Genomic DNA, 19381 nt, shown 5'->3' on the forward strand with positions numbered 1-19381 from the left:
GTCGTTTGAAAATCATTTCAAGGTCGTCTAAACGTAAAAAAGTCAGAAAGTCGTATAAAAGTCAACAGAAAGTCTGAAAGTTGTCTAAAAGTTGTTTGAGAGTCGAAAAGTCGGAAAAAACTCGCCTGAAAGTGACCTGTAAATTAATTGAAGTTCACGTGAAAGTCATTTGAAAATCACCTAAAGATCGTCTAAAAGTCGCCAAAAGACCATCAAAAAGTCTAGTGAAAATTGTGCAAATGTCTGCTGCAATCAGTGTAAAAGTCAACTGAGAGCCATTAGCAACTCAGATGAAGGTTGTCTAAATCTCATGTAAGATCGTTTGAATGCCATTTGAAAGTAATCAGAAAGTCGTATAAAAGTTGTCTCAAGCCGTTTCAAGACGTTAAAAAGCTAGCTGGGAGCCATTTGAAGCTCTTTTAAAAGTCACCGGAAAGTTGTCTAAAAATCGCCTAAAAGCTGTTAAAAAGTGCACTAAAAGACATCTAAAACTCGTCGGAAAGTGATCTATAAATTACCTGACAGTCGTTTAAAGTCATCAAAAGTCATCATAAATCTATCAGAATGCCGAAGGAAAGTCATCTAGAAGTCGTCACACGAAAGTGATCTGAAAGGTCGCCTGAAAAATATACGGTATATCGTATGAAAGCCGTTACTCGCGCCAACTTCGATTAACAGGATTTGCTAGAACCGAACAAAACTGCACTCGAATACTAACTCCGTCTGGAGACAAAGTTATGAAACCTTGTTCAACGATCGAATGATCTTGGTCTATTGATCTACTTTGCTGAAAACGGAGACTTTCTTTGTTGTCAAAATCCCGAAATATGCCGAGATGACGTTACCGCTGTCAACATCTACAAAATACAGCAGTGCGAGTCATTTGAAAGTCATCTGAAAGTTACCTTAACATCGTGTAAAGTTCACCTGAAAGTCACGTGAAACTCGTTTGAAGGCCGTCTAAAAGTCGTATAAACAAGTAATCAGAAAATCGTTGGGAGTCGTTCAGAAAATCGTCTGGAAGTTGTCTAAAATTCTTCTGAAAGACTAAGATAGCTTTCTAAAGTTACCTAAAGGCCCTGTTGGAAACAGTTTGAAGACGTGAAAAAATATCTAAAATTTGTTTGAAAGCCCCCTAAAAGTCGTCTGAAAATAATCCTAAAATTACCTGAAGCTCCCTGAAGGTCGCTTGAAATGCCTCAAGTCCATCAGAAAGTCGTAAAAAAATCTTCTGAAAAGTGATCTGAAAGGGCGTCTGAAAAGCGTTTGAACGTCTCTTGAGGTTCGTCTAAAAGTCATCTGAAAGCCACTAATAGGTGGTTTGATAACGTTGTCCGAATTTGGAAGCTCTCCAAAAGCCATTTGATAGAAAGTAGTCTGAGAGTCGTCTGAAAGTCGCCCGAATATTCGCTGAATGTAGTCTAAAAGTCGCCCGGAAGTCATCTGGAACGCTTTGAAAGATGTTTGAAAGTCGTCTTAAAGTCATATTATGGTTATCTGCAGGTCGGCTGAAAGACGTTTGAAATTATTCTGAAGGTCACCTGATAGTACGCCTCTAAAAGTCGTATGAAACCCGTATTAAACTCAGAAAGTCGTTAAAAAGCCATCTGTAAATTGTTTAAAATTAATCTAAAAGTCGTTTAAGGGTTGGACAGGTTTGTCGGCTTCATTAAACGCATTAGAAATCACAAAAACACCATAAAAATCATAACTGGAGGGAGGGAGGGCATCAATTGTAGAACTATCGTTTCAAAAAAATATTAATATTAATGCCTGACCGTCAACGACTAAAAAACACAAGTTTTGTCAATGTCTAGAAATCGTCTAAAAGTTGTTTTAAAGACCCCTAAAAGTGGCCTAAAACGGCATAAAACTCGTCTGAATTTTACCTTCAGTTTTGCTTGAATGTCGTTTAAAAGTCGCTTACAGGCCACCTAGAAAAGTTGTCATAAAAGCATCAGAAAGTCTGGAGAAAATCATTTAAGTGTCTGCTGAAATCAGTCTCAAAGTATAAAGGTTGCCTAAAGCTATTAAGGAATGTTATCTGAAAACCCGTTGAATAAGATGTTAAAAAACCATCTGAGAACCATCTGACGGTCTTTTAAAAGTCATTTGTAAGTCCTAAAATAATTCAAAAGTTGTTTTAAAGTTGTAAACTTCGTCTGAAAATGATCAATAAGTTGCCTAAAGTCCCCTAAAAGTCATTAAAATTTCATCAAAAAGTCATCTAAAAGTCGTGACCTGAAATGCCTTCAGATAGTTGTGTAAAGATTGCCCAAATATTATAAGGGAAAGTTGTTTGAAATCCATTCGAAAGTCAGCAGAAAGTCGTCTGAATACTGAACATCATCTAGATATCGCCCGGAAATCGTCTTAAAACCATATGAAAGAAATTTGAAAGTAATCGAAGGGCCGTCCAAGAGATATTTGAAATTCGTAAAATTGTTTGAAACTAGCCTGAAATTTGTTTGAAAGTCGTCTGACGGCTATCTAAATGTCGTATGAAAGACATTTGAAAGTTGTTCCATAAGTCTTCTGATAGGTCGTTTCAAGATTTCAAAAAAGCGTCTGAGAGACATTTGAAGCTATTTCAAAAGTTATCTAAAAATTGTTTGAAAATCATCTAAAACTTGCTTGTAAGCCCTCTGAAAACCATTTGGAAGAATTTTGTAAGTAATCTGAGAGCCGCATGAAAATCGTCCGGAAGTTCACTAACGGATCATCTAACAGTCGCTCGGAAATTGTCTCAAAGTCAGTTGATAGAAATTTGAAATTAGTCTAAGAATCGTCAAAAGTCATTTGAAAATCGTCTAAAAACCATCTTTAAATCGTTTGAAGGTCGCCTGAAAGTTGCTTGAAAGTCGTCTAAAGGCTGTCTTAAAATCATATCAAACTCATCAGTAGGTCGTATAAAAATCATCTAGAAGTTATCTTAAACATGTCTGTAAGAAATCAGAGAATCATCTGAAGATCTTTTTAAAGTAATCTAATGGACATTTGAAAGTTGTATGAAAATCATCTAAAAGTCGTTTAAAAATTTTCTAAAAATCATCTAACAATCATCCGAAGTTCACCTGAAAGTCGTTTGAAGCTTACTCGCAGGCCATCTAGAATCGTCCTCCGAACGTGATCCGAAAGATCCTCTGACAGTCGTTCGAGAGTTATCTAGAAAACATCGTATGAAGGCTGCCTGAAAGCCGTTTTGAGAGTTGTGTGAAATAATTTGAGATTGTTTGGTAATTTTTGGCGATTTTCGGTGACTGAAAATCGCCTGAAAGTCACTTGAAGCCGGTCAAAAGTCGTCTTAAAGTCATTTGAAAATTGTCTGAGAGCCATCTAAAGGTCTTAAGGTTATCTGAATAGCACCTAAGAACCACTTTAAAATCACTTAAAGGTCGTCTAAAAGTTATCAGTAAGTCGTAAGGAACTTACCAGAAAATCGTCTGAAAGTTGTCTGAAATTGTTCTAAAAGCAAAGTTCAATCATATAAAAGTTATCAGAAGGTCGCCTAACGGTTCGAAATCTATTTGAAGATGCCAAAAAAATTATCTGAAAGTTGTCTAAAAATAGTCTAAAAGTTGTTTGAAAATCAATTAGCAGTCGCTTGAAGCCCGTATAAAATCAGTAAAAAGGCAATCAGAAAGTTGGATGAAAGTCTTCTGAAAGTTGTTATATTGTCTCCTCCTGAAGTCAGTATAAAGGCCGTCTTAAAATCAGAAATTCGTATGAAGGTTGCATGAAAGCCTTTTGAAAGAAGATTAAAAGTCGACTAAAAGCCAACTGAAAGTCGTCTGAAAGCAAATGGACAACTTTAAGTCCATAAATCGGATATAGGAAGGGAAGTAATAGTTTAAAAATTGACCGAAAATCCTGCGAATATAATCATACGCTTGCATTTGGGAGACACTCGAAATATCTGCCACCTAAACATCACCAGAATATCACCTAAAAGAAGCCGAGGACATTTGAAAGTTGCTTGAAAGCCATCTTAAAGGCATTCTTATAGTCTGAATACTATATTAAAATCGTATGAAGGTCGGTTAAAGTCGCTTAAAAGGTAAAGAAAAGTCGTCTGAAATTTGTTTGAAATTGTTCTAAAAATTATCTGAAAGCCATCTAAAGATCATTTACAAGTCAGTTGCCTGAAAATGGCCTAAAACTTGTTTGAAAATCGTCTACAACTCGTCTGAACGTGACCTGAAGTTCACCTGAAAGTCGTTTGAAAAAGGACAGTGAAGGTCGTCTAAAACTCGTCACAAAAAGTCATTTGACAGTGGATTGAAAGATTGAAACTCAATTTTATGTCATCTGAAAATAGTCTAAAACCCCTCTTGAAATCGTCTAAAGGTTGCCTGAAGTTCGACTGATAGTCGTCTGTGGGCCGTCTAAATATCGTGTGAAAGTCATAAGAAAGTCGTTTTAAAATTATCAGAAAGTCGAATTAAAACAATTTGAAAAGCGTATGATTATCAATAAGATTGCAAAAAATGGGTTTTAAACAAAAATTATGCCAAATATCGAAAGGTATCGCAATCACTACTGATTTTATTGATTTTTTTTTTTCAAACTAAACATGGTCGAATGCATTTTTCCATAATATCTCGGTCACTTGAGACGGGGGCAAATTGCCCATCCCATAGCTTTTTCTGAGATAAACGAACAATTTCAAGCACAAGACTACTTCCAATTAAGCTGTTTTGGGAATCAGGGTCAAGCCATGTTTGTTTTGATAGTAAAAAAACTTCATGAAATATTTATTCATTAGAAATTTATTAAAGCTGCATAAATTATGTCGGCAGGAATAGAGTGTCACAAAAAAAAAATGCAAAACAATCTAGCATATGACCCGTCATATTACAATCAGCACCTATTCATAACTATTAACCAAAGCCGTATAAATATGTAACACTAACTCAGTCTGAAATATGAAACGCATTTCCGCCAGTCCACTGCTGAAGCCGTAAAATAATTGAGTAAATGTGAATTATTGCGGTTCGAGTGTCAATTTATTGTCGTGTTTGTGTCAGATTTAAACAACTGTTAACTGAACCGCTGCGCTGCACAGAACAGTCAGGTTCTGTTATTTTTGCACGCCAAATTGAAATTGAATTTTAAAGTCAATTATCGCATTATCATAGTTGTTTGGGCGGCGTTATCATTGCATATAAAATGGATAATACATTATGTTATCGAATAACGGTTGATTGTTTGCCAGTTATTGGTTGAAAGAATTTGAAATCATTTATGCAATATAATGGCACATATCTGGATGACCCCGACACCGATTCTACCCGACCGATGCCATTAATTACAAAGCTCCGGTGACCACCTGTTATGACATAATTGGCTTTCATATGATACTCAGCAGACCAACCGAAAGTTTCAAGATGAAAGGTATTAGGGTATTAGTAATTCAATTTACAAATTAAAAGGGCTACCGAATTTCAATACGAGAATTTGTTACTGTATAATTGAATTCTTCACAGATAACCGCGCGCCTCCATCATTTTGTTTTTCATGGAGACGCATTGTTCTCTAATGAAAAACAGTCATAATACGACTTATTACTATAAAATCTATTAAACAAGGGACATGTTGGTTGTTTTTTGGTATTTGATTTGATATAAAAAATACATCCTCAGAAAATTCTTGTGACTGAAAATATATATCCACACAGTTACTGTTATGGTCATTGTGACACATTATAGCCTAATAGCTTTCGTGTAATTGAGACATATGTCCCTGATTCGTACCATTAGTTATGAAAGGGCAACAAATAACGTATAAATTACTTTGTTATTCGTTCCACCAAACCCAGTAGAATTTTCACATTTTTTTGTCGTTTGAAAAACAATTTTGTTAAAGTCAATACTGCTCACCGCAAAACTACGTCAAACTTGAAATCAATTTGTACACAGATGTGTTTTTCCAGCGCATAAATAACAATCGATCATTGTCCCCAAAGAGATAAAGCGTGTCATGAGAATTATTCGTTGCTCACAAACGAAAAACTAAAACGCCGAAAAAAACAACAGAAATATCAATTTAAAGCGACAGAGAAACACGGAACGACGGGTGACCGTGTGAAAAGCTTCTTTCCCAGCGCGTACCATGATGGGGCACGGAAAAAGACATCCACACCGACCGATATAGGGGAGATAGACAAAGCAACCTGTTGTTCTGGCTGTGCTAATGTCGAGTCGAGTGAGTGGGAGAAAAAAAACTATCTCAACTTAGCAGAACGGTGATACCGGTACGGTCATTCCGCTGTTGGTCCATGGTTTTTCCATGGAAGGATTAAATGTCGATTGAGGGCAGATGCGAAGCCGTACCGAAACCGTTGGTCGGTGTGTGCGTTTGGTGCTGGTGGGTGATGGTGGCAGCAACCAACCAGATAGCAGCCGAGCGGAAGCATTATACCACAAAAATTTAATGTTTCATACGCCGGGCAATGAAAAATGGCTGTGACACCGGTACGGAGTGCCGTTTTTCGTTCCTTCGCCCGTGTGCAAACAAAAGGTGTAAAACATTTTGAGAATTTTCATGCATTTCGGTTTCCCCCTTTTGTGTTTTCTTACCCGTCATTGTGAGTTTCCATCTGGTATTTGTCGCCCGGCTCCAGAAGGCGACCGCCCGGTACGCGCTCCCAGTACTTCAGCGCCTCCGGGAACGCTTCCACCTGTCAAGCGGAAGAGAATGATAATTTAGTTTGGGTTATGCGATGCTAATAATGGTCTCGGCAACTTTGAATAAAGATGAGTTATTTTTCCCTGCTACGTATTTGATTAGATGCTACAAACAAGTCAAATATATCTGCATGAGTTGTGTTGTAAAAATGTAAATGGTGGAGCGGCGCGGAATTCAACGTGTGTATTTATGATGTGGAGTTTGGATTTAGTATTCTGATTTTTTTTCTAAAGCCAATTAGTGTTTTAGGTCGTTCATCTTGCTCTCTAGATTTAATGTCGAGGAAATACTTAGAGCCAAAGTACTTCTTTTACCCATATCTATAGTATTGCAATCTATGGAATTAGGAAGTATATATTTATTAACTCTTTAAAATTTAATTCCGACGTTAAGAAGATGGGTCATTTTTTTCGATAATGCGAGTTTTCTGGGAATTTTCTCATATTTAGAAGATCTCCAATAGTCAAGTCAACCTTTTCTGAAGCGCAAACGGAGCTTTGCATATAGTTCATTTCAGCGTGGAAAATAGTGCAGTAATTAACCAGTGAGTAGGATTCCTTCAATTCCAGTTCACGACAGTAAACACCAGCATCTGAACGGCACAAATAACCGTTGATATACATAGTAGATCACAGAGTCACAAATTTTTGTTTTTGATAGCCACTTTCTTCCAGTAAAAAGTTACTTGAAAAAGTTCCATTCGAAAAAGTATGCATGAGCGTTACATCCTTGCGAATTTGTCCAGTGCATCTATGTGGGTTCGCAATCGGGTATGTTTAGAGAGGTATCCGATTATGGACATTCGAATTATAAAATCGCTAAGTAATAGTACCCAGCCACCACCAAATCGAACAAACCATCATCGTCAATGTACGAAAACTATCGTAAATATTTCTTAACAAATTCGGAATCGTTGCTAAAGCTTAATATACTGCTCCTAAATTGATTTTCAGTCGTATATAATGATAACAATTGACACACATAGGATTTTCAGCACAGAATCGTATTGCAGTATGGAGCGTATCGCCCTTAATCGGATATTATCGTACATAAATACTTATATAGATGAAACACGTATGATTATTTCTCATCGCGTATATCGCCTCCAAAATAGTATGGATATGCCCAGTTTTGCGCATCAAATACGATTTATAAGCATGCATACTCGAGCAGGAGCGAAGAGCAAAATAATATCAAAATATGTTATTGGAAATCGAATAACTCATATCAAAATTTGGTCTTGTTTTGGCTGACATAGTTGGTAAAATAACAAAAAATAATATCAAAATGTTACTCCTTTAAGGCCAAAAGAATAACTACTTGTGTTATTTGAATAACAAAGCAATAACATGACTGTGTTCAGAGTTTAGAATAACATATTTTAGTATTATTAGGGTATTGAATAACAAATACTATAGTATATGTGATATTAAAAAATCATTTTATAGAATACTAGCTGACCCGACAAACTTCGTATTGCCACAAATTAACCTGTGTTGTACATAAATCATGAATCTCGGATGATCTTTGTCACAATTTCGAGTTTTGCAAGCCCCCAGTGGGCGGCGCTTCCGACGGCGGGTCACCGGCAACACTCGCGACCGTCTCGTCCTGAATGATCTAGTGTTACTATAGATAGTTTTTGTGGTCTTGTATTGACTAATGTTTCATGGAAGAGTCTCGAATTTCTCGAGTTCGATTAGTTTTTGAGTTTCGCAAAAATTTTTGTTTTATTTGTATGAGAGTCCATATCCCCCTACCACAGGGGTGAGAGGTCTCTAACTATCGTAAAATAAATTCAAGACTCCAAAATCTCCCACATGCCAAATTTGGTTCCATTTGCTTGATTAGTTCTCAAGTTATAAGGAAATTTGAATTTCATTTGTATGGGAGCTCCCCTCTTAAAAGGGGAAAGGGTCGTAATTCACCATAGAAAAAATTTCTGCCATCTAAAACTCCCACATGCCAAATTTGGTTCCATTTGATTGATTAGTTCTCGAGATAAGAGGAAATTTGCATTTCATTTGTATGGAAGCCCACCCTCTTAAAGGGGAGATGGGCCATAACTCGCTTTCTAAAGAAGAGAGGGGTCTCAATTCACCATAGAAAAAAATCTTGCGTCCAAAACCACTTACATGTCAAATTTGGTTCCATTTGCTTGATTAGTTCTCGAGTTATGAGGAAATTTGTTTTTCATTTGTATAGGAGCCCCCCTCTTAAAGTGGGGAAATCCATAGAAAATATACCATAGAAAATATTCTTGCCTACTAAAACACCCACATGATAAATTTGGTTCCATTTGCTTGATTAGTTCTAGAGTTATGAGGAAATTTGTATTTCGTTTATATGAGATGGTAAATGATGCCAAATATGGTTCCATTTGCTTGATTAGCGCTCGAATTATGAGGAAATTTGTATTTCATTTGTGTAGAAGCACCCCCTCTTAAAGTTGGGAGGGGTCTTAATTCACCATAGAAAATATTTTTGCCTCCAGAAACCTCCACATGCCAAATTTGGTTCTATTTGCTTGAATAGTTCTCGAGTTATGAGGAAATTTGAATTTCATTTGTATAGGAGCCCCCCCCTCCTAAAGTGGGTAGGGGTCCCAATTCATCATAGAAAAAATTTTTGTCTCCAAAAACACCCACGTGCTAAATTTGGTTCCATTTGCTTGATTAGTTCTCGAGTTATGAGGAAATTTGTATTTCGTTTGTATAGGAGCCCCCCCTCTTAAAGTTGGGAGGGGTCCTAATTCACCATAAAAAATATTCTTGCCTTCGAAAACTTTCACATGCCAAATTTGGTTTCATTTGCTTGATTAGCTCTCGAGTTATGAGGAAATTTGTATTTCATTTGTATAGGAGCCCCCCTCCTAAAGTGAGGAGGGGTCCCAGTTCATCATAGAAAAAAATTTTTGTCTCCAAAAACACCCACGTGTCAAATTTGGTTCCATTTGCTTGATTAGTTCTCGAGTTATGAGGAAATTTGTATTTCGTTTGTATAGGAGCCCCCCCTCTTAAAGTGGGGAGGAGTTCTAATTCACCATAAAAAATATTCATGCCCTAGAAAACTTTCACATGCCAAATTTGGTTCCATTTGCTTGATTAATTCTCGAGTTATGAGGAAATTTGCATTTCATTTGTATAGGAGCCCCCTTCCTAAAGTGGGGAGGGGTTCCAATTCATCATAGAAAAAAATTTTGTCTCCAAAAACACCCACGTGCCAAATTTTGTTCCATTTGCTTGATTAGTTCTCGAGTTATGAGGAAATTTGTATTTCGTTTGTATAGGAGCCCCCCCTCTTAAAGTGGAGAGGGGTCCTTATTTACCATAGAAAATATTCTTGCCCTCGAAAACTTTCACATGCCAAATTTTGTTCCATTTGCTTGATTAGTTCTTCAGTTATGAGGAAATTTGTATTTCATGTGTATAGGATCCCCCCCTCCTAAAACGGGGAGGGGTCCCAATTCATCATAGAAAAAAATTTTGTCTCCAAAAACACCCACATGCCAAATTTGGTTCCATTTGCTTAATTACTTCTCGAGTTATGAGGAAAATTGTGTTTCTTTGGTACAGGAGCCCCCCCTCTTAAAGTGGGGAGGGGTCCTAATTTACTATAGAAAATATTCTTGCCCTCGAAAACCTTCACATGCCAAATTTGGTTCCATTTGCTTGATCAGTTCTCGAGTTATGAGGAAATTTGTATGGAATCCCCCCCTTTTAAAGAGGAGAGGAGTTATAATTCCCCTTATAAAGAGGGGAGGGGTCTCAATTTACCATAGAATAAATTCTTGTCACCGAAAACACCCACATGCCAAATTTTGTTTTATTTGCTTGATTAGTTGTCGAGTTATGCAGAAATTTGTGTTTCATTTGTATGGGAGCCCCCCCTCTTAGTGGGGGGAGGGGTTTCTAACCATCACTAAAACCTTTCCTGGCCCCAAAAAACCTCTACATGCATATTTTCATGCCGATTGGTTCAGTTGTTTTCGATTCTATAAGGAACATACGGACAGACAGACAGACAGACAGACAGACAGAAATCCTTCTTTATAGGTATAGATTTATAATCTAAAATCTCTTTAATCAATAAAAAAATTGTATGAAATATATCGAATGTCATTTTAAGCCCAAAATAAGATATGATAACAAAATCAGTTTTTAAACTCATCTTACAACCACTGTTTTAAGTATCTACTCAATAACAAAATGTGTTATCAATATATATCCATATCTATTCAATAACAAAATATACCATTATAACACAGTTTGATATTGTTTTTATATTATTTTGCTCTTGTATGTATCTGTATGTAATGCTGGTTTTTTACTTTTATCTATCTTATATATAAAAATGAATTTCTGTCTGTCTGTCTGCATATACCTTATAGACTCGAAAATTATTGAGCCGATCGGCGTGAAAATTTGTATGCAGGGGTTTTTGGGGCCGCAGAAGGATCTTATGATGGTCAGAGACCCCTCCCTCCTCTAAGAAGGGGGCTCCCAAACAAATGAAGCACAAATTTTTGCAAACGGAACCAAATTTGGCACGTGAGGGTTTCTGGAAGGAATTTTTTCAATAGTGAATTGAGACCTCTCCACTGATTTTATATCATTTTTGCGTTATATTTGTATTATTTTTGTCATTTTATATGGATTTTGTTTAATTTTTGTGTTATTTTGAAATTATTTTCGCATCGTTTTTGTACCTTTTTATCCTTTGTAGCACTTTGTGATTTGTGTTATTTTTATATCAGTTTTTCCTTCGATTTCGTGCTAGTTCTGTGTTATTTTTATGCTATTTTGGACTAATTATTTATATCATCTATTAATCATTTTTCATTCGCTGCATATCTGTTTGTGATAATTTTATCTGTTATTTCTGTGCTGTTGTTATATTGTTTTTACCTCATTTTTTCTTTGTTATACGAAGCATAAGGAATGTACGAGTTCTACTTTTTAAATATTTTAAAGGTTCACCAATATCTGCGACTCCTAGGGCCTGCATGAATTGCCTTGAATCAGGAATTGGTTTGTATCCGGTTATAATTGGCTTCGATTAAAGCTGTTTTGATCCGCGGATACAAACAAGCGTTGCTTCAATGACCCTTCCTTACCTAATTTTTTCGCTCTTTCCCTTTCACGCTATTTCTCTTCTGAGACTCGACCATTCCCTTCGTCTTTCCAATCGGCAAAACTGACATTTAAAAAATTAATTTAATGCCTAACTTGGGCCATGTCCTACCTGCTGTTTTTTGTGTCATCTTTGAATTTTTTTTGTCATTAGTTATACTTTTGTAATTTTTGTTTTTTCCGTTTTCACGTAATTTTTGCGTTATTTGTGTCCTTGTTTTATGCTATTGTGTATTAATTTTTGTACAATCTTTAAAATCATTTTTGTGTTTTTATACCTGCTTGTCAGTCGTGTAATTTTTCTGTTTCGTGATTTTATTACGTTTATATCTTTTGGGTTGTTTTAATTTAGTTTTTATACTTATATTTTGTTGTATTAATTTAGTACCTTTTTGTGTCTTTTTAGTATTATTTTCGAATCGATTTTTTATTTTATTATTTTTATATAAATTTGCATCATGATGTGATTGATTACAGATAGATTGGTCTTTTGTGTTAGTTTTGTGCTTTTTTGTTACCATTTTTGTATCTGTTTTGGTTGTTGCTGTAGCACTTTTGTATTTTTTATCTCATTTGTATTTTTTGTATAATTTTTATATTCAATTTTTGTGACACTAGCTGATTGTCCGATGTTACTTGGGGCTCGTTTGTCTCTCTGTCGCTTCTTCATCCTTTTTCTTCATTTGAATGTGTCTACACTTTGTCAGCTCCCCCCTCGTGTTGTCCCCTAGCCACTTGCAAATCTGTCTTCTTTTCGGTCATCCCTATAAACCGTCCAGGCATGTCGGAGTTATGAGCTTCCCCTCTGTTATGAACCCACCCCCCTTTTTGTCAATCCCTTCCGCTTTGATTTTTTTATGTTAAGGAATACATGTACCAAGTTTGCTGAAAAACCGTCCAAGCGTTTCGACGTTATGGCTTCCCTCTCTGTTAGTGGCCCCTCTCCCCTTCTTGTTAACTCCCCAGTGCTGACTCTCTTATATCAAGGAACATGTGTGCCAAGTTTGGTGGAAAACGGTTAAGACGGTAACGGAGTTAACGTGGATACAAACATACAACCACTTTTATATATATAGACTAGCTGAGTACCCGATCTTATTCGGGGAGCCTTGTACATCGGTTATTGTAAACGAAATGCTTATGATGCAAAAATACAACGCTTGTTCCTCTTTCGGACTGTTTGAATGATTGGCCCTGTCACTCAAACAGAGTCGGCCAACAACAATTAGCACTAATGATCGAACACTTTTTATACAAGTCACTTTGATTTGGTGCATAATTACACTTGACAAATCTACAGCTGCGAGCATTGCAGTTTAGTGTTTCGTATTCTGATTTTTTCTATTGTACGGATAAATTGTTACAGTCATATGGGCGTCAATTCTGTATCATCATCCACTAATTAATTGGTTGTGAATGATGATGATGCCCAACCAATTAATTGGTTGTGAATAATGATGATGAAGAATTGACGCGTTATTACGTCTGATGATGGCCGAAAAAAAACAGTAGGCAGAAACGTCACACCAAATCAACAGTTTTTGATTTTCACCGAAAAGAATCAACAAGTTCTAATAATATTAGTGTCACGGTGATTTAAATAAGCAAATACATGTGTACCAAGTTTGATGAAAAACGGTCAAGGCGTTTCGGAGTTATGGCCTACCCCCCTCCCTATTAGAGACCCTCCCCCACCTATTATGGAACCTCCCCTCCCCTTTTTGTTGACCCCCCAGTGCTGGTTCTCTTATGTCAAGGAACATGTGTGCCAAGTTTGATGAATAACGGTCCAGGCATTTCGGAGCATTTCCCCCCCTCCGTTATGAACCCCCCTCTTTTATCAACCCCCCAGTTCTGATTCTCTTATATCAAGGAACATGTGTGCCAAGTTTGATGGAGATCGGTCAAGGCGTTCTGGAGTTATGGTGGAACATACAAACATATAAACATACAAACATACTCACGCTCACTTTTATATATAGATAGATAGATAGATAGAGTTTTATCATTTATTTTTTTTATTCTGTGTTAATTTTGTATCATATGCTTATTATATTGCAGCATTTTAAGTCATTTTTGAATCATTTTTATGCTATTGTTTGTATTATACTTGTACACTGAAGTCGCTTTTAACGCGGTTTTTTACGCGGTTTTCGGAATTTACGCGGTTTTTTTTTGCGCGGTTTTCGGAATTTACGCGGTTTTCGGAATTTACGCGGATGTGCTCAAAACGTCTATTTTTTCGCGTAGTGTTGAAATCCACAAAGTTTTTTTTTACGCGAAATTTTGTTTTGTTTTTTACGCGGTTTTCGGAATTTACGTGGGTTTCGTAATTTACGCGGTTTTGATTTACGCGGGACGTATCCTGCGCGTAAAAAGCGACTTGAGTGTATAATATTTTATCATTTCTTCTAGTCATTTGTGTATCATTTTTATATCGCATATATTTAATACAAAAAGCTAAGCCTTGGGCACAAAAAAGTAAAGCCTAAGGCTTGATCCTTTTTTTATCGGCAAACTTCGTAACCGGCTCTTGTATTTGTACCATTTTGGTAGGGGGGGGGTCTCTTTTGCGTGTCCTTTTTTATTTTTTTTGTCATTTTTATGAATTTTTTGTATTTTTTAATCATTGTTCTGTTCTGCAATTTCGATATAAAACAACTTTTTGAAATTATAAATTGTCTTATCCCTGTATGAATACATGTTCCGCTATAACTCGGGAACGCCTGGGCCGTTTTCCACCAAAGTTCCACCAAAGATCAGTACTTACAAAAACCGTGAACTCCGAAATGCCTGAACTACTCTTCATCAAATTTGGCATACATGTTCCTCAACATAAGAAAATCACTACAAGGGGACTAGCAGAATGGGGGTCCTCTGCATTATGCAAATTTCCTAATTGATAACAAATCTCGGGTACTTTTTCATTTCGATGCAAGTGATAATGAGAGATTCTCTTCATGTCTTCTCTCTTCCGCCTATTACGGCGAAGCAAATGCACTTTCACCCATCAGCTTTGTATGAATCGCAAGCTGGCGTAATTTGTTAGTTAATCGTTGAGAAAATTTTCTTTAAAATGCATTTATGTCGCCGTAATATTCGGAAGAGAGGCGGATACCAAAGAGAATCTCTCATTGTCATATACATACGTCGAAATGAAAAACTACCCAAGAAATGTAAAAGTATCTGGCTAAAACAAGAGGTGTCTGAAATGGACGAGTGTGGAGTTACCACTGAGAAGGACAGAAGTTCTAATGAGGAAAAAAGCTTTGTTTCATTTTCTTTATGGGGATTACCGGATCGAATCCAGATTATGTTTAAAAATTGTAGTAAACTAATCAAACCACTATCAATGTCCGATGGACCTATGAATGACAACAATACTCACAGAATTTGATGTCAATCATCGAAATATTTTAAGGGAAATTTTCCAATTTTTTGAGATCGTTTATTTCGAATATAAAGCGTCGTAAAATACGGATATTGTGAACTCTTTTCATGATAATGTAGACAAATTTTGTCAGAAATTCAGAAAAAATATTATTTAGAAAAGTAATTCACAAGATTTTTCACGGCGGCAGGAAATTCCAAAAAAAAACCTCAATGGATAATTATTGTTTTTTCTTGTTTATAGCTTCGATTTTTTTGCAACTTTTCTTATTCCTGTTCAAAAATTTTTTGATCCGTATTTTTTATTTGACGTTTAGAGTTCCATCTTCTAAGTTAGGGTTTTGCCAATTTTTCTTTCTTTCAACAATTCATAACTCTGGAACCACTGAACCGATTTTAATAATTTCAATACCAAATGAGAGTAAAGTAGCTGAGTTTATAAAATAAAAATAATTTGAATGCTGAGAATTTTTTTACAACATTTTAGATACAAAATCTAAAATGTTAATTTTTTTATTTCAATGTGGTTTCAACGATTAGGTTATTCACCAGTATAGTTTTTAGCTTTTGAGATATAATTCTATGACCCTTTAAGAATGGCACGTTTTTCGCAATTTTGCAGAAATCGTTACTGTGACAGCTTCTTTTCCTAGAATGTATCTAATTGTTAGAATAGAAAGTATAACTTTTAAACTCACGTTACGCAACTTCTGTACCAAAAGTTTCAACCCAATCTTTTTCCTAAGCAGCTCATTAAAATTTCTTTCATTTGTTATCAAAATCAGTTATATCTGTTCAGTGGTTCAAATGTTCTGAATTTTTAAAGACAAAGACGACGATCTCCTAATACCGATATAGAAGTTTCACCTGAATTTTTCCGACGTGCAAATTAGTTCAGTGTGAGGCATTAAATTTTCACATAGCTTTCGAGTAGGTACTTCACCAGTTCGTGACTAATTGTTTAAGCCAGCAGAACCCCGTAGCCTTATAATTATTATGCGGCAAAGTCCATCTCCAACGGAAGGTCAGCTTCCGGTAGCTGAATGTACTTAGTGTGCCAAGGAATTCTTTTTGACATCTGGTAATCATCGTTTGTTGATTGTTTACAGCGTTCAGCGAAGGCGCATCTTCGTTAGTTGCTTTAACGACATTATTTCTCCGCTCGTAAATATAATTTAATGCACAACAATAGACTGTACAGCACGCTCTTATCAGTGCTGCAGCAGCAGTCGCTGACCTAGTAGGATCCTAGTTTAGCCCAAGATGGTCGGTGGGTGGTGGGACTGAATTACGAGGTCAACCCTTTTGAAGCAAACACACCTCTCGAAACGCGAACGGTGTGTGTGTGTGTGTTGATAGAAATATCAAGCGATATCCACATTTATTTTGATTTATGACTGCTGCCGAGCACTTTAGCTCTAGGAGCACCCGCAGGGCTAGGTTGAGGTAAACCCGATTGAATTTATTCTTTGGGCAGAGAAACTGCTACTTTGTATGCTCAGGTTGGGGCTGATCGAATTCTGTAAAATAGAATTCTAAGTGAATTTCCACAAAGGATGGGCAGAGAGAATAGGCAGAAACGGGATAACTTAAATTGAACGTTGAGAATAATATCCTATAAACAAGCGTATCTTTCGTCAGTTTCGCAATGATTTATGGAATTCGATTTTCGGTGGATGCCACACAGAAAGGTCGAAAAGTTTTATGCGTATTTTTGGAAATTGTCGTTCTATGATCCTACCCTTTCCGTTATTGCTTTAGTCAGGTTGTAAAAGTTGCACAACCCAGTCGTTAAAGGTTTTTAGGGTTTCCCGGTCTATTTTGAGCTCTTATTTTTTAAATTATTAAATTTCTGATACTATAGTCGAATACTAACCTCACACTCGAACGTAGCCGTCGAACCATTTGTAGCGTAAACCATTTGATTCCGTACCCGTACCAGTGGCGGAACTGTAGAAAATAAATCACAACAAATGAAAAAAAAAAATACCTCGAATTAGGATTTAATTGCTACAACCACTGTTCATTCCGGGCGAATAAATTATTCAACGGAACACAAACATTAATTATAACAATGGCAGCTTCCTGCAAAATGGACACTACATGCCGAAACAGTAAAATATGCACTAAAAATCCGGCCCCGGCGAAAGAGCGGCAGCCAGAAAGTGCATCGTCAGCTCACATAAAATAATGCATTGCACTGCTTTGTGCCAAACCAATAAAAAAAGGAAGCTAAAGAGTGCAGAAATGGTTGTTCACTTCCTGCTGCTAGAGTAGAGGGAAAATGGGCAAAGCATGTGAAAGTGATTTAAAATCCTGTGTAAAAAAGAATCAATTTAGCAGTGGTACGTGGAATGAAATACTCGCTACTGGAATGGAAATAATATCAACATCAAAGTTTAATGGCAGCGAAAAGTTCATCGAAAAACACGACTCACTTCACACATAATACGGACGAGAATCTAAGCTAATTCAATCCAAATGGATGTTAGTACAGCAGGCAGCAAACTATGCACGAAACGAGTAAACCGAACGTAAAACCAGGCAAGGCAAAAGAAGAGCAAATAAGTGATGAAATTACTGCTCTCAGGCAACGGTTTCGCAACTTACAATGAACTTCGATGTTGAACGTCTGGTTTGCTGGGGGTGGAATGCCGTTGTCTGCCAAACACTGATAAGCTCCCATGTGCACCCGATTGATTTTGGTAATGTTGAGAGTGTGTCCGGCCATCGATGACGCTGCAAGTGACCTCGTCGTTGGATCGAGTTAAGGAAGACCATCCAACCAACCAACCAACAATAGCAGGTGAGCACCGCAGCAGAATGTGCAGTCGAGCGTTAAACAACGGCAAAGGAAAATGAAATTTTTAAATTCAATTTTAGAGTCAATGGATTCTGCCCGAGCTATCGGTAAAGTACAGAATGATGAGCGTTTTCCGTTCTATTACCTTGCCATGCTCCATTGGATATCGTTTTTCCATCCTCACGACGCCACTCAACATGTGGCTTTGGCGTCCCGGTCGCAGCACAGCGTAGCCTCAGATGCGTGCCTTCCTGCACCACAATCGGTCGCAGCGCTTCCGGTGTCCCTGCACCGGCGATCGTTGGTGGTACGAGCAACTCGTTGGAGAACGTATCGTTGACCTTAATCTTCCATGCGTTGATTCCAGGTGTTCCGGGAGTACCGTTAATCCCCGGCCGGCCCGGCTTACCGCGTGGTCCGTGCAGACCTGCGATGATGGAATGCAATTGGATTAGCGTTCGCAGTGTTGCAATTTCAAATCTGTCACGATTTTCTGTTTTAACTTTTTCTTATTGAATGAGCTTTTCAAACAACAAAATCCGCACCGTGCAAGATAGAATTAAAATGATAAATTGCTTGCTAAAACACTTGCGGTACCAGAATTGCCTCATTATTAACGTTTAATGTTATTTCGAAAATGATTTCAAGTGCAGTTTTCGGTAGCACATCTTTTAGCATAACACTTAATTAAAACAGTTTCGCCAACTACTGAACAACTCACCTCTTGTTCCCTGCTCACCCGGCGGTCCGACGGGTCCCATCGGTCCCGGAATACCTGTCGTGAAAAATCACCACTCATTATACCGTCGTCAAAGAATTTTACCCGGCAAAACTTTTCCCATCAATATGAACAATGGTCTCTCCGACCGGGCTGCGAACGGCCCAATCGTAATCGCATCGCATTTCGTCGAAGGCAAAAGTTTCACCACAAGCGACCCCGTTTTAAATAGTCCTGCTGCTGCTGCTTACCATTCTTTCCATCTATACCGTTCTGTCCATTGATGCCGGGGGTTCCATCCTTGCCATCCCGGCCGGGAATACCGTCAGCACCCGCTCGACCGGGCACACCGTCAAGGCCAGGTTCACCCGGGACTCCGTCCCTTCCGTCCAGGCCGGGATTACCTGGATAACCGATTTCACCTTTGGGACCGCGTGGGCCCGGTTTGCCCTCCCGGCCGTCAATGCCGGCGGGACCGGGCAGACCAACGTCACCACGATTTCCTTTCGGGCCCGGGATACCCGGCAAACCGGGCGGTCCCGGTGGGCAGTACTCTTTCGTCGCCCGGCAAAAACCGGAGATTATGTTGAACTGCAAAAATCGAAAGCATAAATTGAAAAAGAAATTGAATGAAGTTCGTTTTCGTCACGT

General features: G+C 37.6%; 1 protein-coding gene across 1 annotated transcript in view; it reads right to left on the bottom strand.

Moving 5' to 3' along the window:
• LOC128736854 (uncharacterized) overlaps positions 1–19381 on the bottom strand; it is an 83433-nt gene that overhangs the window by 28179 nt on the left and 35873 nt on the right. Inside the window, exons 5-10 of the mRNA XM_053831352.1 lie at positions 18982–19321; positions 18734–18787; positions 18158–18439; positions 17820–17948; positions 17086–17159; positions 6579–6679 (exon numbers count right to left, since the gene is read on the bottom strand). Of these exons, the coding sequence (XP_053687327.1) occupies positions 6579–6679; positions 17086–17159; positions 17820–17948; positions 18158–18439; positions 18734–18787; positions 18982–19321 (980 nt within the window). The remainder of the gene's footprint in view (positions 1–6578; positions 6680–17085; positions 17160–17819; positions 17949–18157; positions 18440–18733; positions 18788–18981; positions 19322–19381) is intronic.

Source organism: Sabethes cyaneus, chromosome 2, assembly GCF_943734655.1.
Source record: "Sabethes cyaneus chromosome 2, idSabCyanKW18_F2, whole genome shotgun sequence".
NCBI lineage: Eukaryota > Metazoa > Arthropoda > Insecta > Diptera > Culicidae > Sabethes > Sabethes cyaneus.